Here is a 21244-nt window from a genome sequence, read left to right as displayed (position 1 = left end):
TTTGTTTCTTAAAGACTTGATTAGTTGTAAGTATTCGCATTCCAACCATTATTCATGTAAATTGAGTCTGTGTCTTTATAAACTCTGTTTGTGAACAGAATTCCCACTCACCTGAAGAAGGGGCTTAGAGCTTCGAAAGCTTGTGTGGCTTTTGCTACCAAATAAACCTGTTGGACTTTAACCTGGTGTTGTCAAACTTCTACCTGAGCTGTCCACAGCTTATTTTCTCTTCCGAACAATGACATCACCTAAGGCTGTGAGCATGAATTTTAAAAAAACTCTTAAATGCACACGAACATCACACGTATGATTAAGATTGATTTTTAAAACTGAGTTTTTTTAAGTTTACTTATTAGTTTCACAAGTAGGTTTACATTAACACTGCAATGAAGTTACTGTGAAAATCCCCTAGTCGCCACACTCCGGCGCCTGTTCGGGTTACGCTGACGGAGAATTTAACACGGCCCAATGCACCTAAACAGCATGTATTTCAGACTGTGGGAGGAAACCGGAGCGCCCGGAGGAAACCCACGCAGACACGGGGGAGAACGTGCAGACTCCACACAGACGGTCACCCAATTCGGGAATCGATCCCGGGTCCCTGGCGCTGTGACACCGAGCCGCCCGGTGAATTTGATTACTCAGGTCTGCAGTTTCCACATTGCATCGGTGACAAAACTATTTTATCAACTGCAAAACACTTCAGGAGGTTCTGTGGTCCTGAGAGGTTTATTAACAATTAACATTTGTTAATAAAACTGTCCACAAATTTGGATATATTGCGACCAAACCCCTGATCAAAATTATCGGTGATGATTGAGTTTTAATTTTGTCTTTGATAGAATTTTAAATGTGAATATCCAAACACATGATATCCTGAATTGTTTGTACAAAACACAGCTTATGTGATTCGGAATTCACTGCCTGAAACTAGTACAAGAAACAGATTTGATTCCATCTTTCAAGGGGGAGCTAGACAGACTCTTGAAAGGAGAAGAAAACTGCCGGGCAACTGCATTAATTGGAATTTCTTCCCCCAAAGGGCCAGCTGCATTATCTATTCATTCATGGGACACGGGCGTCGCTGGCTGGGCCCAGCATTTATTGCCCATCCCTAGTTGCCCCTTGGAGGGCAGTTGAGAGTCAACCACATTGCTGTGTGGCTCTGGAGTCACATGTAGGCCAGACCGGGTAAGGACGGCAGATTTCCTTCCCTATAAAGGACGTTCGTGAACCAGGTGGGTTTTTCCGACAATGATTTCACCGTCATCAGTCGGTTCCAGATTATTTTTATTGAATTCAAATCAAGTGACCCACTAGGGAGCTTTTATCAAACAAAGTTTATTTAAGAATATAGTTAACATCTCTAGTAAGGGGTGGCACGGTAGCACAGTGGTTAGCACTGCTGCTTCACAGCTCCAGAGACCTGGGTTCGATTCCCGGCTCGGGTCACTGTCTGTGTGGAGTTTGCACATTCTCCTCGTGTCTGCGTGGGTTTCCTCCGGGTGCTCCGGTTTCCTCCCACAGTCCAAAGATGTGCGGGTTAGGTTGATTGGCCATGCTAAAATTGCCCTTAGTGTCTTGAAATGCATAGGTTAGAGGGATTAGCGGGTAAAATATATGGGGGTAGGCCTTGGGTGGGATTGTGGTCGGTGCAGACTCGATGGGCCGAATGGCCTCTTTCTGTGCTGTAGGGTTTCTATGATAAGAAAATTAGCAAGAACTTTTATCAATTGCAAACAAGAAACAAACAATCACGAAAATGTATAACCCTTAACAAAGATCTCTGCAATGTTCCAATCAAACTAATTCCATAGACAAAAGACCCTTTTTACAGGTTTAACACAGCACAGACTAATGTTCACGTGATACTGGGATTGAATTCTGCAGTCAAATACTCTTGAGACTCAGAACAGTTTAAAGAGAAGACAGCTTCCCAAAACACCAGAGAGATTCTGGTCCAGACCCCATTTGCCGTGGCGGGATTCGAACCCGGGTCCCCAGAACGTTAGCTCAGTTTCCAGATTAATAGTCTAGCAATAATACCACTTGGTCATCGCCTCCTCGTCCTGGGCATTGAATGTGAACTACAAGGGGACCAAAAAACTTGCAGGCAGATTTGCTAGTGTTATTGGGGAGCATTTAAACTAGATTTGCAGGGGGATGGGAACCAGAGTGCCAGAGCAGAGAGTGGAGCAGGGGTAAAAAGACAGGTTAGTTCAAGCAAAATCACAAATGGAAGGGTAGAGTGTGGTGGAAATAATCTTTTGAGGTGTGTCTATTTCAATGCCAGGAGTATTGTGGGGAAGGCAGATGAGCTGAAGGCGTGGATAGACACGTGGAAATATGACATTATAGCCATTAGTGAACCTTGGCTACAGGAGGGGCAGGACTGGCAGCTCAATGTTCCAGGGTTCCAATGTTTCAGGCAGGATAGAGGCAGAGGGATAAAAAGTGGGGGGGTGGCATTGTTGGTCAGGGAAAATGTTACAGCGGTACTCAGGCAGGATAGATTAGGGAGCTTGTCTACAGAGGCCCTTTGGGTGGAGCTGAGAAACAGGAAAGGTATGACCACATTAATGGGGTTGTATTATAGACCACCCAATAGTCAGCGAGAATTGGAGGAGCAAATCAGCGGAGAGATAGCTGACAACTGCAAGAAACACAAAGTTGTGATAGTAGGGGATTTTAATTTTCCACATATCGATTGGGACTCGCATACTGTTAAAGGTTTAGACGGGGTAGAGTTTGTAAAATGTGTTCAGGAGAATTTTCTACATCAGTATATAGAGGTGCCAATGAGAGAGGATGCGATATTGGATCTCCTATTGGGAAATGAGTTAGGGCAGGTGATGGATGTGAGTGTGAGGGGACACTTTGGATCCAGTGATCATAATGCCATTAGTTTCAACCTGATCATGGATAAGGATAGATCTGGTCCTCGGGTTAAAGTTCTGAACTGGAAAAAGGCCAAATTTGATGAAATGAGAAGGGATCTGGGAAGTGTGGATTGGCACAGGCTGTTCTCTGGTAAGGATGTAAATGGAAAGTGGGAGGCCTTCAAAGGAGAAATTTTGAGAGTGCAGAGTTTGTATGTTCCTGTCAGGATTAAAGGCAAAGTAAATAGGAATAAGGAACCTTGGTTCTCGAGGGAGATTGTAACACTGATTAAGAGGAAGAGAGAGTTGTATGAAATGTACAGGCAGCAAGGAACACATCAGATGCTCGAGGAGTATAAAAAGTGCAAGAAGCTACTTAAGAGGGAAATCAGGAGGGCTAAAAGAAGACATGAGGTTGCTTTGGCAGACAGAGTGAAGGAAAATCCAAAGAGCTTCTATAGGTATGTTAGGAGCAAAAGGATAGTGAGGGATGAAATTGGTCCTCTTGAAGACCAGAGTGGTAGACTGTGTATGGAACCAAAAGAGATGGGGGAGATACTAAATGGTTTCTTTGCATCCGTATTTACTGAGGAAACGGGCATGGAGTCTACGGAAATAGGGCAAACAGGTAGGGAGGTCATGGAACCTTTACAGATTAAAGGGGAGGAGGTGCTCGCTGTTTTGAGGCAAATCAGAGTGGATAAATCCCCAGGACCGGACAGGGTATTCCCACGGACCTTGAGGGAAGCTAGTGTTGAACTTGCAGGGGCCCTGGCAGACATACTTAAAATGTCAGTATTCACGGGGGAGGTGCCGGATGATTGGAGGGTTGCTCATGTTGTTCCGTTGTTTAAAAAAGGTTCCAAAAGAAATCCGGGAAATTATAGGCTAGTAAGTTTGACGTCGGTGGTGGGCAAGTTATTGGAAGGTGTGATAAGGGATAGGATCTACAAATATTTGGATAGACAGGGACTTATTAGGGAGAGTCAACATGGCTTTGTGCGTGGTAGGTCATGTTTGACCAATCTATTAGAGTTTTTCGAGGAGGTTACCAGGAAAGTGGATGAAGGGGCGGCACGGTAGCACAGTGATTAGCACTGCTGCTTCACAGCTCCAGGGACCTGGGTTCGATTCCCGGCTTGGGTCACTGTCTGTGTGGAGTTTGCACATTCTCCTCGTGTCTGCGTGGGTTTCCTCCGGGTGCTCCGGTTTCCTCCCACAGTCCAAAGATGTGCGGGTTAGGTTGATTGGCCATGCTAAAAGTTGCCCTTAGTGTCCTGAGATGCGTAGGTTAGAGGGATTAGTAGGTAAATATGTGGGGATATGGGAGTAGGGCCTGGGTGGGATTGTGGTCGGTGCAGACCCGATGGGCCGAATGGCCTCTTTCTGTACTGTAGGGTTTCTATGATTTCTATGAAGGGAAGGCGGTGGATGTTGTCTACCTGGATTTCAGCAAGGTCTTTGACAAGGTCCCTCATGGGAGGTTAGTTAGGAAGGTTCAGTCGCTAGGTATACATGGGGAGGTAGTAAATTGGATTAGACACTGGCTCAATGGAAGAAGCCAGAGAGTGGTTGTGGAGGATTGCTTCTCTGAGTGGAGGCCTGTGACTCGTGGTGTGCCACAGGGATCGGTGTTGGATCCATTGTTGTTTGTCATCTATATCAATGATCTGGATGATAATGTGGTAAATTGGATCAGCAAGTTTGCTGATGATACAAAGATTGGAGGTGTAGTGGACAGTGAGGAAGGTTTTCAAAGCTTGCGGAGGGATTTGGACCAACTAGAAAAATGGGCTGAAAAATGGCAAATGGAATTTAACGCAGACAAGTGTGAGATATTGCACATTGGAAGGACAAACCAAAGTAGAACGTACAGGGTAAATGGTAGGACTCTGAAGAGTGCAGTTGAACAGAGGGATCTGGGAATACAGGTACAGAATTCCCTAAAAGTGACGTCACAGGTGGATAGGGTCGTAAAGAGTGCCTTTGGTACATTGGCCTTTATAAATCGGAGTATCGAGTATAAAAGTTGGAGTGTTATGGTAAGGTTATATAAGGCATTGGTGAGGCCGAATTTGGAGTATTGTGTACAGTTTTGGTCACCTAGTTACAGGAAGGATGTAAATAAGGTTGAAAGAGTGCAGAGAAGGTTCACAAGGATGTTGCCGGGACTTGAGAAGCTGAGTTACAGAGAGAGATTGAATAGGTTGGGACTTTATTCCCTGGAGCGTAGAAGATTGAGGGGAGATTTGATAGAGGTGTATAAGATTTTGATGGGTATAGATAGAGTGAATGCAAGCAGGCTTTTTCCGCTGAGGCTAGGGGAGAAAAAAACCAGAGGGCATGGGTTAAGGGTGAAAGGAGAAAAGTTTAAAGGGAATATTAGGGGGGGCTTCTTCACGCAGAGAGTGGTGGGAGTGTGGAATGAGCTGCTGGATAAAGTGGTAAATGCACTTTTAACATTTAAGAAAAACTTGGACGGGTTGATGGATGAGAGGGGTGTGGAGGGATATGGTCCAAGTGCAGGTCAGTGGGACTAGGCATAAAATGGTTCGGCACAAACAAGAGGGGCCGAAAGGCCTGTTTCTGAGCTGTAATTTTCTATGCTTCTATGGTTCTAATGATCTGTAACCCACTTCCCATGAGGGTGGTAGAAGTAGAGATGATGGAATGATTTCAAAAAGGAATTGGCTGGACACTTGTGGGGAATAAGCCTATAGCACTGCGGGGATGAAACAGGGCAATGGGACTGACTTGTTTGTTCCAGGGAGCTGGCATGCAATCAATGGGCCAAATGGCCCCATTCCCCACCCTAATGAATCTATGATCCAAAGAAAACACTTTCAGCTGTTCCAGTCTCTCCAACTAACTGTGGTCCCTCATCCCTGGAGACATTCTCAGAAATGTCCTCTGCACCCTCTCTAAGAACTTCACATCTTTCCTAAAGTGTGGAGCCCATATATAGGGTTCCATTCCAGAGGGATAGAATTGAAAAGTAGGGAGGTTATGTTCAACTTGTTTAGAACCAGGGTTAGACTACACTGGGAGCACTGTCAACATTTGTGATCTCCATTTAGAAAAAGGAAATAGAGGCACTGGAGAAGGAGCGACAAAGATTCACAAGAATAATCCCAGAACTGAGAGCATTTAACCCTCAGGAAAGGCTGGGGCTGCTTTTCTCTAGAAAAGAGAAGACTGAAGGGTGACCCGATGGAAGTCTTTGTTAGACAGGGTAGATTCAGAAAGAATGTACCCGACGGTGGGGAGTCCAGAACTAGGGGCTCATAGTTTGAGGACTGAGGTGGGGAGAAATTTCTTCACCCAGAGGGTGGTGAATGTGTGGAATTCACTCCCACAGAAAGTAGCTGAGGCCAAAACGTTGTGTGATTTCAAGAAGAAATTAGATACAGCTCTTGGGGCTAAAGGGATCGAGGGATATGGGAGGAAAGGGGGGATCAGGATATAGAATTTGATGATCAGCCACGATCATAATGAATGGCGGAGCAGGCTCGAAGGGCCGAATGGCCTCCTCCTGCTTCTAGTTTCTATTTTTAAGATTATGAAGGGGTTCAATAATCCAATAGGGATTTCAGTGAGAAACCTCTTTACCCAGCGAGAATGTGGAACTCACGACCACAGCGAGTGGTTGAGGTGAACAGCACGAATACATTGAAGAGGAAGCTGGATACATACATGAGGGAGAAAGGAATAGAAGGATATGCTGATGGGGGGAGAGGAAGAGGGGTGGGTGGAGGCTCATGTGGAGCAGAAATACTGATCATAGAAATCATAGAAACCCTACAGTGCAGAAGGAGGCCATTCGGCCCATCGAGTCTGCACCGACCACAATCCCACCCAGGCCCTACCCCCACATATTTTACCCGCTAATCCCTCTAATCTACGCATCCCAGGACTCTAAGGGGCAATTTTTAACCTGGCCAATCAACCTAACCCGCACATCTTTGGACTGTGGGAGGAAACCGGAGCACCCGGAGGAAACCCAGGCAGACACGAGGAGAATGTGCAAACTCCACACAGACAGTGACCCGAGCCGGGAATCGAACCCGGGACCCTGGAGCTGTGAAGCAGCAGTGCTAACCCACTGTGCTACCGTGCCGCCCGTAACCTAGATGTAGACTAATTCAGCTGATTGGCCTGGCCCTGTGCTGTAGGCTCAATGGAACAGAGATCAGTCTACTTGTGGTCAGAAAAGCACTATTTATTATCCATAAAATAAATCTACTTCATCAACTTCTGTGGGTCATTTCAGTGGAAATGTGCTCTCCCCAGGCTCAAAGAGCATCAGCCCCACTGGAAGGAAAGCTGTGAGACCGGCCAGTCCAGCAGAAAGAAACCCTCCGACCCTCCCACTTCACCTACTGTCAGAATGAACATGGTTCAGTCCTGGATGTGGTCAACAGCAGCAATAACAGCAGAATCTCTTCAGAACTTGTTGCTATCTCTGCAGGCTGGATGAATGAATGAATCCCTTCACACGCTGAGAATAGGTGCTGCCCCCTCCCCACTGTGAACTCGCTGGTGCGTCAGCAACTTGTATGAATGACTGAATCCCTTCCCGCACTCGGAGCAGGCAAGCGGCCTCTCCCCAGAATGGACTCGCCGGTGTCTCAGCAGGGTGGACGAATGTCTAAATCTCTTCCCGCACTCACAGCAGGTGAACGGCCTCTCCCCAGTGTGAACCCGCTGGTGAGTCAGCAGGTTGGATGAATCGCTGAATCCCTTCCCGCACTCGGGACAAGGGAATGGCCTCTCCCCGGTGTGAACCCGCTGGTGTCTCAGCAGGTCAGACAGCTGAGCGAATCCTTTCCCACATTCGGGGCAAGCGAACGGTCTCTCCCCGGTGTGAATTCGCCGGTGCGTCTGCAGGGCAGATGAATGAGTGAATCCCTTCCCGCATTCAGGGCAGGTAAAAGGCCTCTCACCGGCTTGAGCTCGCTGGTGCCTCAACAGGCTGGATAACTGAGTGAAACCCTTCCCACAGTCCGAGCAGGTGAACGGCCTCTCCCCGGTGTGGATTCGCTGGTGTGTCTGCAGGTTGGATAACTGCGTGAATGCTCTCCCACACTCGGAGCAGGCGAACGGCCTCTCCCCGGTGTGGACCCGCCGGTGCCTCAGCAGGGCGGACGAACAAATGAACCTCTTCCCACAGTCGGAGCAGGTGAACGGCCTCTCCCCAGCGTGAACCCGCTGGTGCGTCCGCAGGTTGGAGAAGTGCGTGAATGTTTTCCCACACTCGGAGCAGGCGAACGGCCTCTCACCGGTGTGGCTGCGGCAATGGGTTTTGAGGGCAGAAGGGGACTGGAATCCCTTCCCGCAGTCCCCGCATTTCCATGGTTTCCTCATGGTGTTCGGGTCTTTGTGAGTCTCCAGTTTCAACAATCAGTCTACGTTCAGAACAGATGTAGAGTCTCCAAAGGATGTCAATGGTCTGATGGGTTTGTCAAGTTGTGTAACCGGTTAAAGCTTTCTTCACAGAGAGTGCACTGCAACACTCTCACTTGGGTGTGTGTGTGTGTGTGTGTCACAGTGCTTTTCCAGTCACAATTAAGTTGAAAGCCCTTTGATGCAGACAGAACAGACAAACATTTCTCCTTCTAGATTCATGGACTATATCCACATTGTGATGAACTGAGTGACTCTGCCGATCTTGATGCAATGCTGGTTTTGAGATATGTCTGAAAATCCTCCCCTTCTAATATCCTGCAAAATGAGTTTCCAAAGGTCATCACTCTCAGTACAGGATAGAAATTCAGAACAGACAGATGGATACCCTACAGCGCAGAAAGAGGCCATTTGGCCCATCGAGTCTGCACCGACCACAATCCCACCCAGGCCCTACCCCCATGTCTACCCGCTAATCCCTCTAACCTACGCATCTCAGGACACTAAGGGGCAATTTTAGCACGGCCAATCGACCTAACCCACACATCTTTGGACTGTGGGAGGAAACCGGAGCACCCGGAGGAAACCCACGCATACACGACGAGAATGTGCAAACTCCACACAATTCTAGTTTGCACAGAACATTCTTTTCTCTCTCATTCCCCAAAATCTGTCAGCTGATTCCCATAACCCAACCCTTGTGATCAAAAATCTGAGTGGTTCAGTTTTGAATTAGTGATTGGCACTGATGCCTCACGGCGCCAGGGACCCGGGTTCGATTCCCGGCTTGGGTCACTGTCTGTGTAGAGTTTGCACGTTCTCCCCCCCGCTCCCCCCGTGTCTGCGTGGGTTTCCTCCGGGTGCTCCGGTTTGCTCCCACAGTCTGAAAGACGTGCTGGTTAGGTACATTGGCCGTGCTAAACTCTCCCTCAGTGTAACCCGAACAGGTGCCGGAGTGTGGCGACGAGGGGATTTTCACAGTAACTTCATTGCAGGGTTAATGTAAGCCGACTTGTGACACTAATAAATAAACTTGAAACTTTGAATATATTCAATGACCCAGCTCCATTGCTCTCTGTGGAAGAGAATTCCAAAGACTAACAACCCTCTGAGGGAAGAAATTCCTCCTCATCTCCATCTTCAATGGAAGACTCATTATTTTTAAAATTAGGGCGGCACGGTAGCACAGTGGTTAGCACTGCTGCTTCACAGCTCCAGGGTCCCGGGTTCGATTCCTGGCTCGGGTCACTGTCTGTGTGGAGTTTGTACATTCTCCTCGTGTCTGCGTGGGTTTCCTCCGGATGCTCCTGTTTCCTCCCACAGTCCAAAGATGTGCGGGTTAGGTTGATTGGCCAGGTTAAAAATTGCCCCTTAGAGTCCTGGGATGTGTAGGTTAGAGGGATTAGCGGGTAAAATATGTGGGGGTAGGCCCTGGGTGGGATTGTGGTCGGTGCAGACTCGATGGGCCGAATGGCCTCCTTCTGCACTGTAGGGTTTCTATGATTTCTAGATTCTAGATTTCTCCCAAGAGAGGAAACATGCTCTCCAAAGATGTGCGGGTTACATGAATTGGCAATGCTAAATTGACCCTAGTGCCAGGGGAATTAGCAGGGTAAATGAGGGTTACGGGAATAGGACCCGAGTTGGATTGTGGACAGTACAAACTTGATGGGCTGAATGGCCTCCTTCTGTACTGTAGGGATTCTATGATCCTCCCAGCATCTACCCTGTCAAACCCTCTCAGAATCTTATTTGTTTTGATAAGATCATCTCCCATTCTTCTAAACTGCAACGAGTCAAGGTTCAACCTGCTCAACATTTCCTCACAAGAGGAATTCCTTCTTCCTTTGCATTTGGAATACTGCGTCCAGTTCTGGTCGCCACACTACCCAGAAGGACGTGGAGGCTTTGGAGAGAGTGCAGAGGAGGTTTACCAGGATGTTGCCTGGTATGGAAGGGCTTGGTTATGAGGAGAGATTGGGTAAACTGGAGTTGTTCTCACTGGAAAGACGGAGGATGAGGGGTGACCTAATAGAGGTGTATAAAATTATGAAAGGCATAGATAGGGTGAACGGTGGGAAGCTTTTTCCCAGATCGGAGGTGACGTTCACGAGGGGTCATAGGTTCAAGGTGAGGGGGCGGGGGGAGGTTTAACACGGATATCAGAAGGATGTATTTTACACAGAGGGTGGTGGGGGCCTGGAATGCGCTGCCGGGCAAGGTGGTGGAGGCGGACACACTGGGAACGTTTAAGACTTATCTAGATAGCCACATGAACGGAGTGGGAATGGAGGGATACAAAAGAATGGTCGAGTTTGGACCAGGGAGCGGCGAAGGGCCTCTTCCTGTGCTGTATCGGCGAAGGGCCTCTTCCTGTGCTGCTCCTTGGAGGGCCGAAGGGCCTCTTCCTGTGCTGTATTGTTCTTTGTCCAAAGATGTGGGGGTTAGGGTGATTGGCCATGTTAAATTGCCCCTTAGTGTCAGGGGGATTAGCAGGGTAAATATGTGGGGTTATGGGAATAGGGTCTGGGTGGGATTCTGGTCAGTGCAGACTCATTCTGCACTGCAGGGATTCTGTGATTGGCAGGTCCTCCAACCAATCCGACTGAAAGGGAGGCGGGGCCCGTGGCGCCCCGCCTTCACCGCGCATGCGCCCCGACCGCACACCGCCCTTTACAAGATGGCGGCCGTGAGGACGGAACCGCTGAGCTCTGGAGCAGTGCGAGCAGCAGGTGGGTCAACCGTGCGCGAACGGCAGATCCCTGTTCTGGGGGAGGGAGGGGTTAGGCCCTACAGTGGGTGCTGATGACCTTGCAACTCACCAATTGCGTTCACCAATCCCTGCCGTAACGCTCATAACTTAGTCTTTGTAAAGGCACCGAATCAAGCGGTTGTGCGTCGCCGTCACCCCCAGCGGCGGCACTGCGCATGCTCCGAGTTTTCTGCATCAGCGCCTGCGCCCGGTGCGGAAGCGCGCCTGCGCACTGAATCCTTTCTCTATCATTTGGAATGATAGAACCCCTGCAGTGCAGAAGGAGGCCATTCGGCCCATCGAGTCTGCACCGACCACAATCCCACCCAGGCCCTACCCCCATATCCCTACATATTTACCCACTAATCCCACTAACCAACGCATCTCAGGACACTAAGGCACAATTTTTAGCATGGCCAATCAACCTAACCCTCACATCTTTGGACTGTGGGAGGAAACCGGAGCACCCGGAGGAAACCCACGCAGACATGAGGAGAATGTGCAAACTTCACACAGACAGTGACCCGAGCCGGGAATCGAACCCGGGACCCTGGCGCTGTGAAGCAGCAGTGCTAACCACTGTGCTACCGTGCCGCCCACATTTTTGGAATGTTGGGTGCCCAGCCATCATGGCAGGACACGTGGCTTTTTTTTTTCGCCGTGCAGCTTGGTTAGTTTGGATTGTCAATAAAATCAGGGAAAACATTATCCAGAAACCCAAGTAGATTGAACATTATGCAGTAGAGAGAAGCCATGAGGTGGAGCTGCCGGCACAGGTGAGAAGTCTCACAACACCAGGTTGAAGTCCAACAGGTTTATTTGTAATCACGAGCTTTCGGGGTACTGCTCCTTCATCAGGTGAGTCATTTCAAAAGCTTGTGATTCCAAATAAATCTTTTGGACTTTAGCCTGGGGTGAGACTTCTTAATAGAGAAAGGGAATTGGTCACTGTTTAGTTCTGACTTAGACTCATTGAATCCCTAGAGTGCAGAAAGAGGCCCTCCAGCTCATTGAGTCTGCACTGAATTTCTGGAAGAACATCCCACCCAGGCCTTCCCCCTCCACCCTATCCCCGTAACCCTGTGCATTTATCATGGCTAGCCTTCACATTTTTGGACACTATGAATCATAGAATTCCTACTGTGCCGAAGAAGGCCATTTGGTTCATTGTGTTTGCACAAACTCTCTGACCGAGCATCTTACCAGGCCCATCTCCCACCCTATTCTTGTGCCCCATGCATTTACCCTGCTAATCACCCCCTCGCTTACATATCTTTGGACACTTATGGGCAATTGGCCAATTCACCTAACCTGCACATCTTCAGACTGTGGGATGAAACCGGAGCACCCGGAGGAAACCCACACAGACACAGGGAGAACGTGCAAACTCCACACAGATAGTCACCCAAGGCCGGAATTGGACCTGGGTCCATGGCATTGTGAATTCCTGTCCTAGTTTAACAGTGCTGAGTTTTGTAAATTCCATTTACAGGATATTAAAATCACAAATTTGACGGATGGAAAACTCAAAGCAAGCATCCCATCAAGATCTGACAGTCACTCCATTCATTCAAACCTGAATGTCATCAACCTTTGTGGGAGGAAGGCAAAGGGTTTGTCTGTTCAGTTTGTGGGGAAAGATTTCAGGTAAACATCAGAGTAATGAACTCAGTGGGGTAAGAATGGATCCAAATCAAAAGTTGGCAAGCAAAACTGTAACCGAACAATGGGTTGCTTTTAAAGAAGGTATTGTTTGGATACAGTCGTAGAATGCCTACAGTGCAGAAAGAGGCCATTTGGCCCATCAAGCCAGCACTGACAATAGTCCCACCCAAGCCCTATCCCAGTAACCCCACGTATTTACCCAGTTAGTCTCCCTGACACTAAGGGGCAATTTAGCATGGCCAATTCTTTGGACTGCGGGAGGAAACTGGAGCACCCAGTGGAAGCCCACGCAGACATGGGGAGAACGTGCAAACTCCACACAGACGGTCACCCGAGACTGGACTTGAACCTGGGTCCCTGGCGCTGTGAAGCAGCAGTGCTTGCCTCTGTGCCACAGTGCTGCCCCTTCATATATATTCCCAAGCAGGGGAGCTACTATAAGGCGAATAAGTCTGGGAATGGAGGGATGCAAACGAATGGTCTAGTTGGACCAATGAGCGGCACAGGCTTGGAGGGCCGAAGGGCCTGTCTCCTGTGCTGTATTGTTCTTTGGAACTCCCTCGATGACATAAGAGATAATTGTTAAAATTAAGAAGCGGTCTTATGATCGATATCAGGTAGATAATACAACTGATAACCAGGCTGAATAGATATGGTTCAGGGGGAATTTAAAAAGCAAATAAGAGAAGCAATGTGAGGGTGCAGCTGATTTAAAAGAAAATTAAACATCTTCTACAGGCAGCTAATAGTAAAAGGATGATAAAAGTAGGAGTGAGTGCAATTAGGGGTCAAGAGGGAATTTATACACAGAGGCAATGAGAGTAATTTAGTTATTAAATTAATACTTTGCATCTGTCTTTAACAAGGAATCATAGAATCCCTACAGTAGCACAGTGGTTAGCACGGCTGCTTCACAGCTCCAGGGACCTGGGTTCGATTCCCGGCTCGGGGTCACTGTCTGTGTGGAGTTTGCACATTCTCCTCGTGTCTGCGTGGGTTTCCTCCGTGCTCCGGTTTCCTCCCACAGTCCAAAGATGTGCGGGTTAGGTTGACTGGCCATGCTAAAGTTGCCCCTTAGTGTCCTGAGATGCGTAGGTTAGAGGGATTAGCGGGTAAATTTGTAGGGATATGGGGGTAGGGCCTGGGTGGGATTGTGGTTGGTGCAGACTCGATGGGCCGAATGGCCTCTTTCTGTACTGTAGGGTTTCTACGATTTTTTCTACGATACAGTGCAGAAGGAGGCCATTTGGCCCGTCGAGCCTGCACCTAGAACAATCCCACCCAGGTCGTATCCCCGTAACCCCACGGTTTTAACCTGGTAAGCCCCCTGACACTAAGGAGCAATTTAGCATGGCCAATCCACCTAACCCGCACACTGTGGGAGGAAACCCACGCAGACACGGGGAGAATGTGCAAACTCCACACAGGCAGGCACCCAAGGCTGGAATCGAACTCGGGGGGGGGGGGGTCCCTGACGCTGTGAGGCAGCAGTGCTAACCATTGTGCCGCCCTTAAAGAAGATGCTGCATAGTCCATGAGGAAAGAGGAGGTAGGAAGAGCGAGAGTCCAGACAGGCGTGTTGCCTGCCTGGTGCCAGGCGTGGAAGAAGTGGGTTCTAGTTTGTGGGGCACCTGCACCAGCACTGGGGAAAAGTGGAGGCTGTATTGGTGGGACAGTCTATAGCTGAACCGTCATCATTGAATCAGTATTCTTGTGCACTGCATAACTTGGGAAATGGAGAAAGTTTTAAACTAAATAGTGAGAGCAAGGGATGAAGTGTGGAAAGATGTGGCACTTCAAAGAGTAGAGAGAAGGCAAGAGAGGAAAATAGTAATGTGGGAAATGGGGGTCAGAGAATGGCAGGAAGGGACAGAGAGAGAAAATAAACCTAAGAATCAAGACTAGGTATTACAAAAGCACCAAAAATAACTAAAGGCTTTGTAGCTGAATGCTCATAGTGTTCATAGTGTTCACAGTGTAGAGGGAAGTGGCAGGTTACAGAGGGACATAGATAAGCTGCAGAGCTGGGCTGAGAGGTGGCAAATGGAGTTTAATGCGGAAAAGTGTGAGGTGATTCACTTTGGAAGGAGTGACAGGAATACAGAGTACTGGGCTAATGGTAAGATACTTGGTAGTGTGGATGAACAGAGGGATCTGGGTGTCCATGTGCATAGATCCCTGAAAGTTGGCACCCAGGTTGATAGGGTTGTTAAGGAGGTGTACGGTGTGTTAGCTTTTATTGGTAAAGGGATTGAGTTTCGGAGCCAGGAGGTCATGCTGCAACTGTACAAAACTCTGGTGCGGCCGCATTTGGAGTATTGCGTACAGTTCTGGTCGCCGTATTATAGGAAGGATGTGGAAGTGTTGGAAAGGGTGCAGAGGAGATTTACCAAGCTGTTGCCTGGTATGGTGGGAAAATCGTATGGGGAAAGGCTGAGGGGCTTGAGGTTGTTTTCGTTAGAGAGAAGAAGGTTAAGAGGTGACTTAATAGAGGCATACAAGATGATCAGAGGATTAGATAGGGTGGATAGTGAGAGCCTTTTTCCTCGGATGGTGATGGCTAACACGACGGGACATAGCTTTAAATTGAGAGGTGAGAGATATAGGACAGATGTTAGAGGTAGGTTCTTTACTCAGAGAGTAGTAAGGGCGTGGAATGCCCTGCCTGCAGCAGTAGTGGACTCGTCAACATTAAGAGCATTCAAATGGTTATTGGATAAACATATGGATGATATTGGAATAGTGTAGGTTAGAGGGGCTTTAGATTGGTTTCACTGGTCGGCGCAACATCGAGGGCCGAAGGGCCTGTACTGCGCTGTAATGTTCTATAACAATGTAAATTAATTAATAGTGTGCACTGAAGTAAATAAATATGATCTGATCTGATAGGAGATGTGGCTGTGGGATGTATATCTCCTCTATACAGGAAGGAAGGGAGGCAGAAAACAGGAAACCACAGGCCAGAGAGTTTGATGTCTGTGTGGCAGGAGGTGTGAAAAGTCTTTCTTCAAAGAAGTTATAGCTGGGTACTTAGAAAAACTCAAGGTAATCGGGACAAGTCAGCAGAGTCTTGTGAATGTTTAACCAATTTCTTACAGCTTTTTGAAGGAATAGCGCGTGTTGTGGGTAAAGGGGAACCTGTAGATGTCGAGTACTTCTATTCCCAGAAGGCATTTTGTAAGGTGCCACATCAAAGGCAATTGCAGAAAAGAAAACTAATGGTGTAGGAGGTAACATATTAGCAAACTTAAAGTTGATTTATTATACACCAGTCGGCTTACATTAACATTGCAATGAAGTTACTGTGAAAATCCCCTAGTCGCCACATTCTGGCGCCAGTTCGGGTTACACTGAGGGAGAATTTAGCACGGCCAATGCACCCTAACCAGCACGTCTTTCGGACTGTGGGAGGAAACCGGAGCACCCGGAGGAAACCCACGCAGACATGGGGAGAAAGTGCAGAATGGAGGTCGGTCACCAGTGGAGTGCCCCAGGGATCTGTTCTGGGACCCTTGCTGTTTGTCATTTTCATAAATGACCTGGATGAGGAAGTGGAGGGATGGGTTGGTAAGTTTGCCGACGACACGGAGGTTGGTGGGGTTGTGGATAGTCTGGAGGGATGTCAGAAGCTGCAGCGTGACATAGATAGGATGCAAGACTGGGCGGAGAAGTGGCAGATGGACTTCAACCCGGATAAATGTGTAGTGGTACATTTTGGCAGGTCAAATGGGATGAAGGAGTATAATATCAAGGGTAAGACTCTTAGCAGTGTAGAGGATCAGAAGGACCTTGGGGTCCGGTTCCATAGGACCCTTAAATCGGCCTCGCAGGTAAAGGAGGTGGTTAAGAAGGCGTATGGTGTGCTGGCCTTCATCAATCGAGGGATTGAGTTTAGGAGTCGGGAGATAATGATGCAGCTTTATAAGACCCTCGTCAGACCCCACTTAGAGTACTGTGCTCAGTTCTGGTCGCCTCATTACAGGAAGGATGTAGAAATTATTGAAAGGGTGCAGAGAAAATTTACAAGGATGTTGCCTGGATTGGGTGGCATGCCTTATGAGGATCGGTTGAGGGAGCTCGGTCTTTTCTCCTTGGAGAGACGAAGGATGAGAGGTGACCTGATAGAGGTGTACAAGATGTTGAGAGGTATAGATCGGGTGGATTCTCAGAGGCTTTTTCCCCAGGGCTGAAATGGCTGCTCCGAGAGGACACAGGTTCAAGGTGCTGGGGAGTAGGTACAGAGGAGATGTCAGGGGTAAGTTTTTCACTCAGAGGGTGGTGGGTGAGTGGAATCGGCTGCTGTCAATGGTGGTGGAGGCAAACTCGATAGGATCTTTTGAGAGACTTCTGGATGAGTACATGGGACTTAATAGGATTGAGGGTTATAGGTAAGCCTATATATAAGCCTAGGTAGGTAGGGACATGACCGGCGCAACTTGTGGGCCAAAGGGCCTGTTTGTGCTGTAGTGTTTCTATGTTCTATGCAGACTCCACACAGACAGTAACCCAAGCTGGGAATCGAACCCGGGTCCCTGGGGCTGTGAGGCAGCAGTGCTAACCACTGTGCCACTGTGCTGCCCAGATGCGCCCGTGCCACATGGATAGAAGATTGTTTCCTGTCAGAAAGCTGAGTATGCATAAAGGGGTCTTCTTTTTGGTTGGGAAGGTACGGTCGCTCAATTTGCAGATGACACAAAGTTAGGTAGGAAAGTAGGTTGTGAAAAAGGCATGGGGAGTCTTCAGATGGACATAGGTTGAGTGAGTGGGCAAAAATTTGGCAAATGGAGTATGATGTGGGAAAATGTGAAGTTGTTCACTTTATGGAGGAACAATCAAAAAGCAGAGTATTACTTCGAGGTTAGACCATAAGACCATAAGACATAGGAGCGGAAGTAAGGCCATTCGGCCCATCGAGTCCACTCCACCATTCAATCATGGTTGATTTCAACTCCATTTACCCGCTCTCTCCCCATAGCCCTTAATTCCTCGAGAAATCAAGAATTTATCAATTTCTGTCTTGAAGACGCTCAACGTCTCGGCCTCCACAGCCCTCTGTGGCAATGAATTCCACAGACCCACCACTCTCTGGCTGAAGAAATTTCTCCTCATCTCTGTTCTAAAGTGACTCCCTTTTATTCTAAGGCTGTGCCCCCGCGTCCTAGTCTCCCCTGCTAATGGAAACAACTTCCCTACGTCCATCCTATCTAAGCCGTTCATTATCTTGTAAGTTTCTATTAGATCTCCCCTCAACCTCCTAAACTCCAATGAATATAATCCCACGATCCTCAGACGTTCATCGTATGTCAGGCCTACCATTCCTGGGATCATCCGTGTGAATCTCCGCTGGACCCGCTCCAGTGCCAGTATGTCCTTCCTGAGGTGTGGGGCCCAAAATTGCTCACAGTACTCCAAATGGGGCGTAACCAGTGCTTTATAAAGCCTCAGAAGTACACCCCTGCTTTTGTATTCCAAGCCTCTCGAGATAAATGACAACATTACATTTGCTTTCTTAATTACGGACTCAACCTGCAAGTTTACCTTTAGAGAATCCTGGACTAGGACTCCCAAGTCCCTTTGCACTTTAGCATTATAAAGATTACTCTAAGGTTGACACCTGGAATGAGTGGGTTGTCTTCGGAGGACACGTTGGACAGGCTGGGCTTGTATCTGCTGGAGATTGAAAGAGGGAGGGGTGAATTGATTCTGTCATGTCCAGTATGGTCTTGACAATGTGGACGTGAAAACCCTGTTCCTCTTATGGGTGACTCCAGAACTCGAGGAGAAAGCCGTTAAAATTCAGGGGCGCCCTGTTAGAACATAGAACATAGAACAGTACAGCACAGAACAGGCCCTTCGGCCCACGATGTTGTGCCGACCTTCATCTGAAACCGAGATCAAGCTATCCCACTCCCTACCATCCTGGTGTGCTCCATGTGCCTATCCAATAACCGCTTAAATGTTCCTAAAGTGTCTGACTCCACTATCACTGCAGGCAGTCCATTCCACACCCCAACCACTCTCTGCGTAAAGAACCTACCTCTGATATCCGTCCTGTATCTCCCACCACGAACCCTATAGTTATGCCCCCTTGTAATAGCTCCATCCACCCGAGGAAATAGTCTTTGAACGTTCACTCTATCTATCCCCTTCATCATTTTATACACCTCTATTAAGTCTCCCCTCAGCCTCCTCCGCTCCAGAGAGAACAGCCCTAGCTCCCTCAACCTTTCCTCATATGACCTACCCTCCAAACCAGGCAGCATCCTGGTAAATCTCCTCTGCACTCCTTCCAGCGCTTCCACATCCTTCCTATAGTGAGGTGACCAGAACTGCACACAATATTCCAAATGTGGTCTCACCAAGGTCCTGTACAGTTGCAGCATAACCCCACGGCTCTTAAACTCCAACCCCCTGTTAATAAAAGCTAACACACTATAGGCCTTCTTCACAGCTCTATCCACTTGACTGGCAACCTTTAGAGATCTGTGGATATGGACCCCAAGATCTCTCTGTTCCTCCACAGTCTTCAGAATCCTACCTTTGACCCTGTAATCCACATTTAAATTTGTCCTACCAAAATGAATCACCTCACATTTATCAGGGTTAAACTCCATTTACCATTTTTCAGCCCAGCTTTGCATCCTATCTATGTCTCTTTGCAGCCTACAACAGCCCTCCACCTCATCCACTACTCCACCAATCTTGGTGTCATCAGCAAATTTACTGATCCACCCTTCAGCCCCCTCCTCTAAGTCATTAATAAAAATCACAAAGAGCAGAGGACCAAGCACTGATCCCTGCGGCACACCGCTAGCAACCTGCCTCCAATCCGAAAATTTTCCATCGACCACCACCCTCTGTCTTCGGTCAGACAGCCAGTTGCCTATCCAATCGGCCAACTTTCCCTCTATCCCACACCTTAGAAGAGAGATGAGACTCTGTTTGACTCCAAAGGGTCAGTACGTCACTCTGCCTCAGGCATTAGTGGAAGCGGGTCACTGAATGTTTTTAAGGCAGGGTTTTTTTTTCTTATTTTTATTAGTGTCAAAAATAGGCTTGCATTTACACTGCAATGAAGTTACTGTGAAAGTCCCCGAGTCGCCACACTCAGGCGCCCGTTCGAGCACACTGTGGGAGAATTTAGCACGGCCAGTGCACCTAGCCAGCACGCCTTTCGGACTGTGGGAAGAAATCTGAGCACCCGGAGGAAACCCACGCAGATAAGAACTAGGAGCAGGAGTGAGCCATCCGGCCCCTCGAGCCTGCTCCGCCATTCAATAAGATCATGGTTGATCTTTTCGTGGATTCAGCTCCACTTACCCGCCCGCTCACCATAACCCTTAATTCCTTTACTGTTCAAAAATGTATCTATTCTTGCTTTAAAAACATTCAATGAGGGAGCCTCAACTGCTTCACTGGGCAGGGAATTCCACAGATTCACAACCCTTTGTGTGAAGAAGTTCCTCCTCAATTCAGTCCTAAATCTGCTCCCCCTTATTTTGAGGCCATGCCCCCCCTAGTTCTAGTTTCACCTCCCAGTGGAAACAACTTTCCTGCTTCTAATCTATTCCCTTCATAATCTTACATGTTTCTATAAGATCTCCCCTCATTCTTCTGAATTCCAATGAGTATAGCCCCAATCTACTCAGTCTCTCCTCATAAGCCAACCCTCTCAACTCCGGAATCAACCTCATGAATCTCCTCTGCACCCCCTCCAGTGCCAGTATATCCTTTCTCAAGTAAGGAGACCAAAACTGTCCACAGTGCTCCAGGTGTGGCCTCACCAGCACCTTATACAGCTGCAACATAACCTCGCTGTTTTTAAACTCCATCCCTCTACCAATGAAGGACAAAATTCCATTTGCCTTCTTAATTACCTGCTGCAACTGCAAACCAACTCCTTGAGATTCCTGCACAAGGACACCCAGGTCCCTCTGCTCAGCAGCATGCTGCAATGTTTTACTATTTAAATAATAGTCCATTTTGCTGTTGTTCCTTCCGAAATGGATGACCTCACATTTACCAACATTGTACTCCATCTGCCAGACCCTCGCCCACTCACTTAGACTATCTATATCCCTCTGCAGACTTTCAGTGTCCTCTGCACACTTTGCTCTGCCACTCATCTTAGTGTCATCTGCAAATTTTGACACACTGCACTTGGTCCCCAACTCCAAATCATCTATGTAAAACATAAACAATTGCGGTCCCAACACTGATCCCTGAGGCACACCATTAATCACTGATCGTCAACCAGAAAAACACCCATTTACCCCCACTCTTTGCTTTTTGTTCGTTAACCAGTCCTCTATCCACGCTAATACATACGGTGGAGGTGGGGGGGGGGGGGTGGGGGTGGAGTCGTGCAGACAGTGGCCCAAGCTGGGAATCAAACCTGGGTCACCTGGTGCTGTGACGCAGCAGTGCTGTCTTTTCCCTGACACCTTTCTTAAATGATGTGGAGATGCCGGCGTTGGACTGGGGTAAACACAGTAAGAAGTTTAACAACACCAGGTTAAAGTCCAACAGGTTTATTTGGTAGCAA

At 48.1% G+C, this 21244-nt stretch overlaps 2 protein-coding genes across 2 annotated transcripts in view; one reads left to right on the top strand and one right to left on the bottom strand.

The window, feature by feature from the left end:
- Nucleotides 1-7370: 7370 nt before the first annotated feature.
- Nucleotides 7371-21244, bottom strand: part of LOC144480946 (uncharacterized) — an 81909-nt gene continuing 68035 nt past the window's right edge. Inside the window, exon 3 of the mRNA XM_078200561.1 lies at nucleotides 7371-8238. Coding sequence (XP_078056687.1) covers nucleotides 7371-8238 — 868 coding nt within the window. The remainder of the gene's footprint in view (nucleotides 8239-21244) is intronic.
- The window catches only part of LOC144480693 (uncharacterized), a 55844-nt gene continuing 45568 nt past the window's right edge, over nucleotides 10969-21244 (top strand). The window contains exons 1-2 of the mRNA XM_078200288.1: nucleotides 10969-11014; nucleotides 12527-12681. The gene's annotated coding sequence lies outside the window, so the exon portion shown is untranslated. The remainder of the gene's footprint in view (nucleotides 11015-12526; nucleotides 12682-21244) is intronic.

This window comes from Mustelus asterias, chromosome 30 (assembly GCF_964213995.1).
Source record: "Mustelus asterias chromosome 30, sMusAst1.hap1.1, whole genome shotgun sequence".
Lineage (NCBI taxonomy): Eukaryota > Metazoa > Chordata > Chondrichthyes > Carcharhiniformes > Triakidae > Mustelus > Mustelus asterias.
Note: the sequence above shows the minus strand (reverse complement) of the source record. Positions and strands in the feature narration are given on the sequence as shown.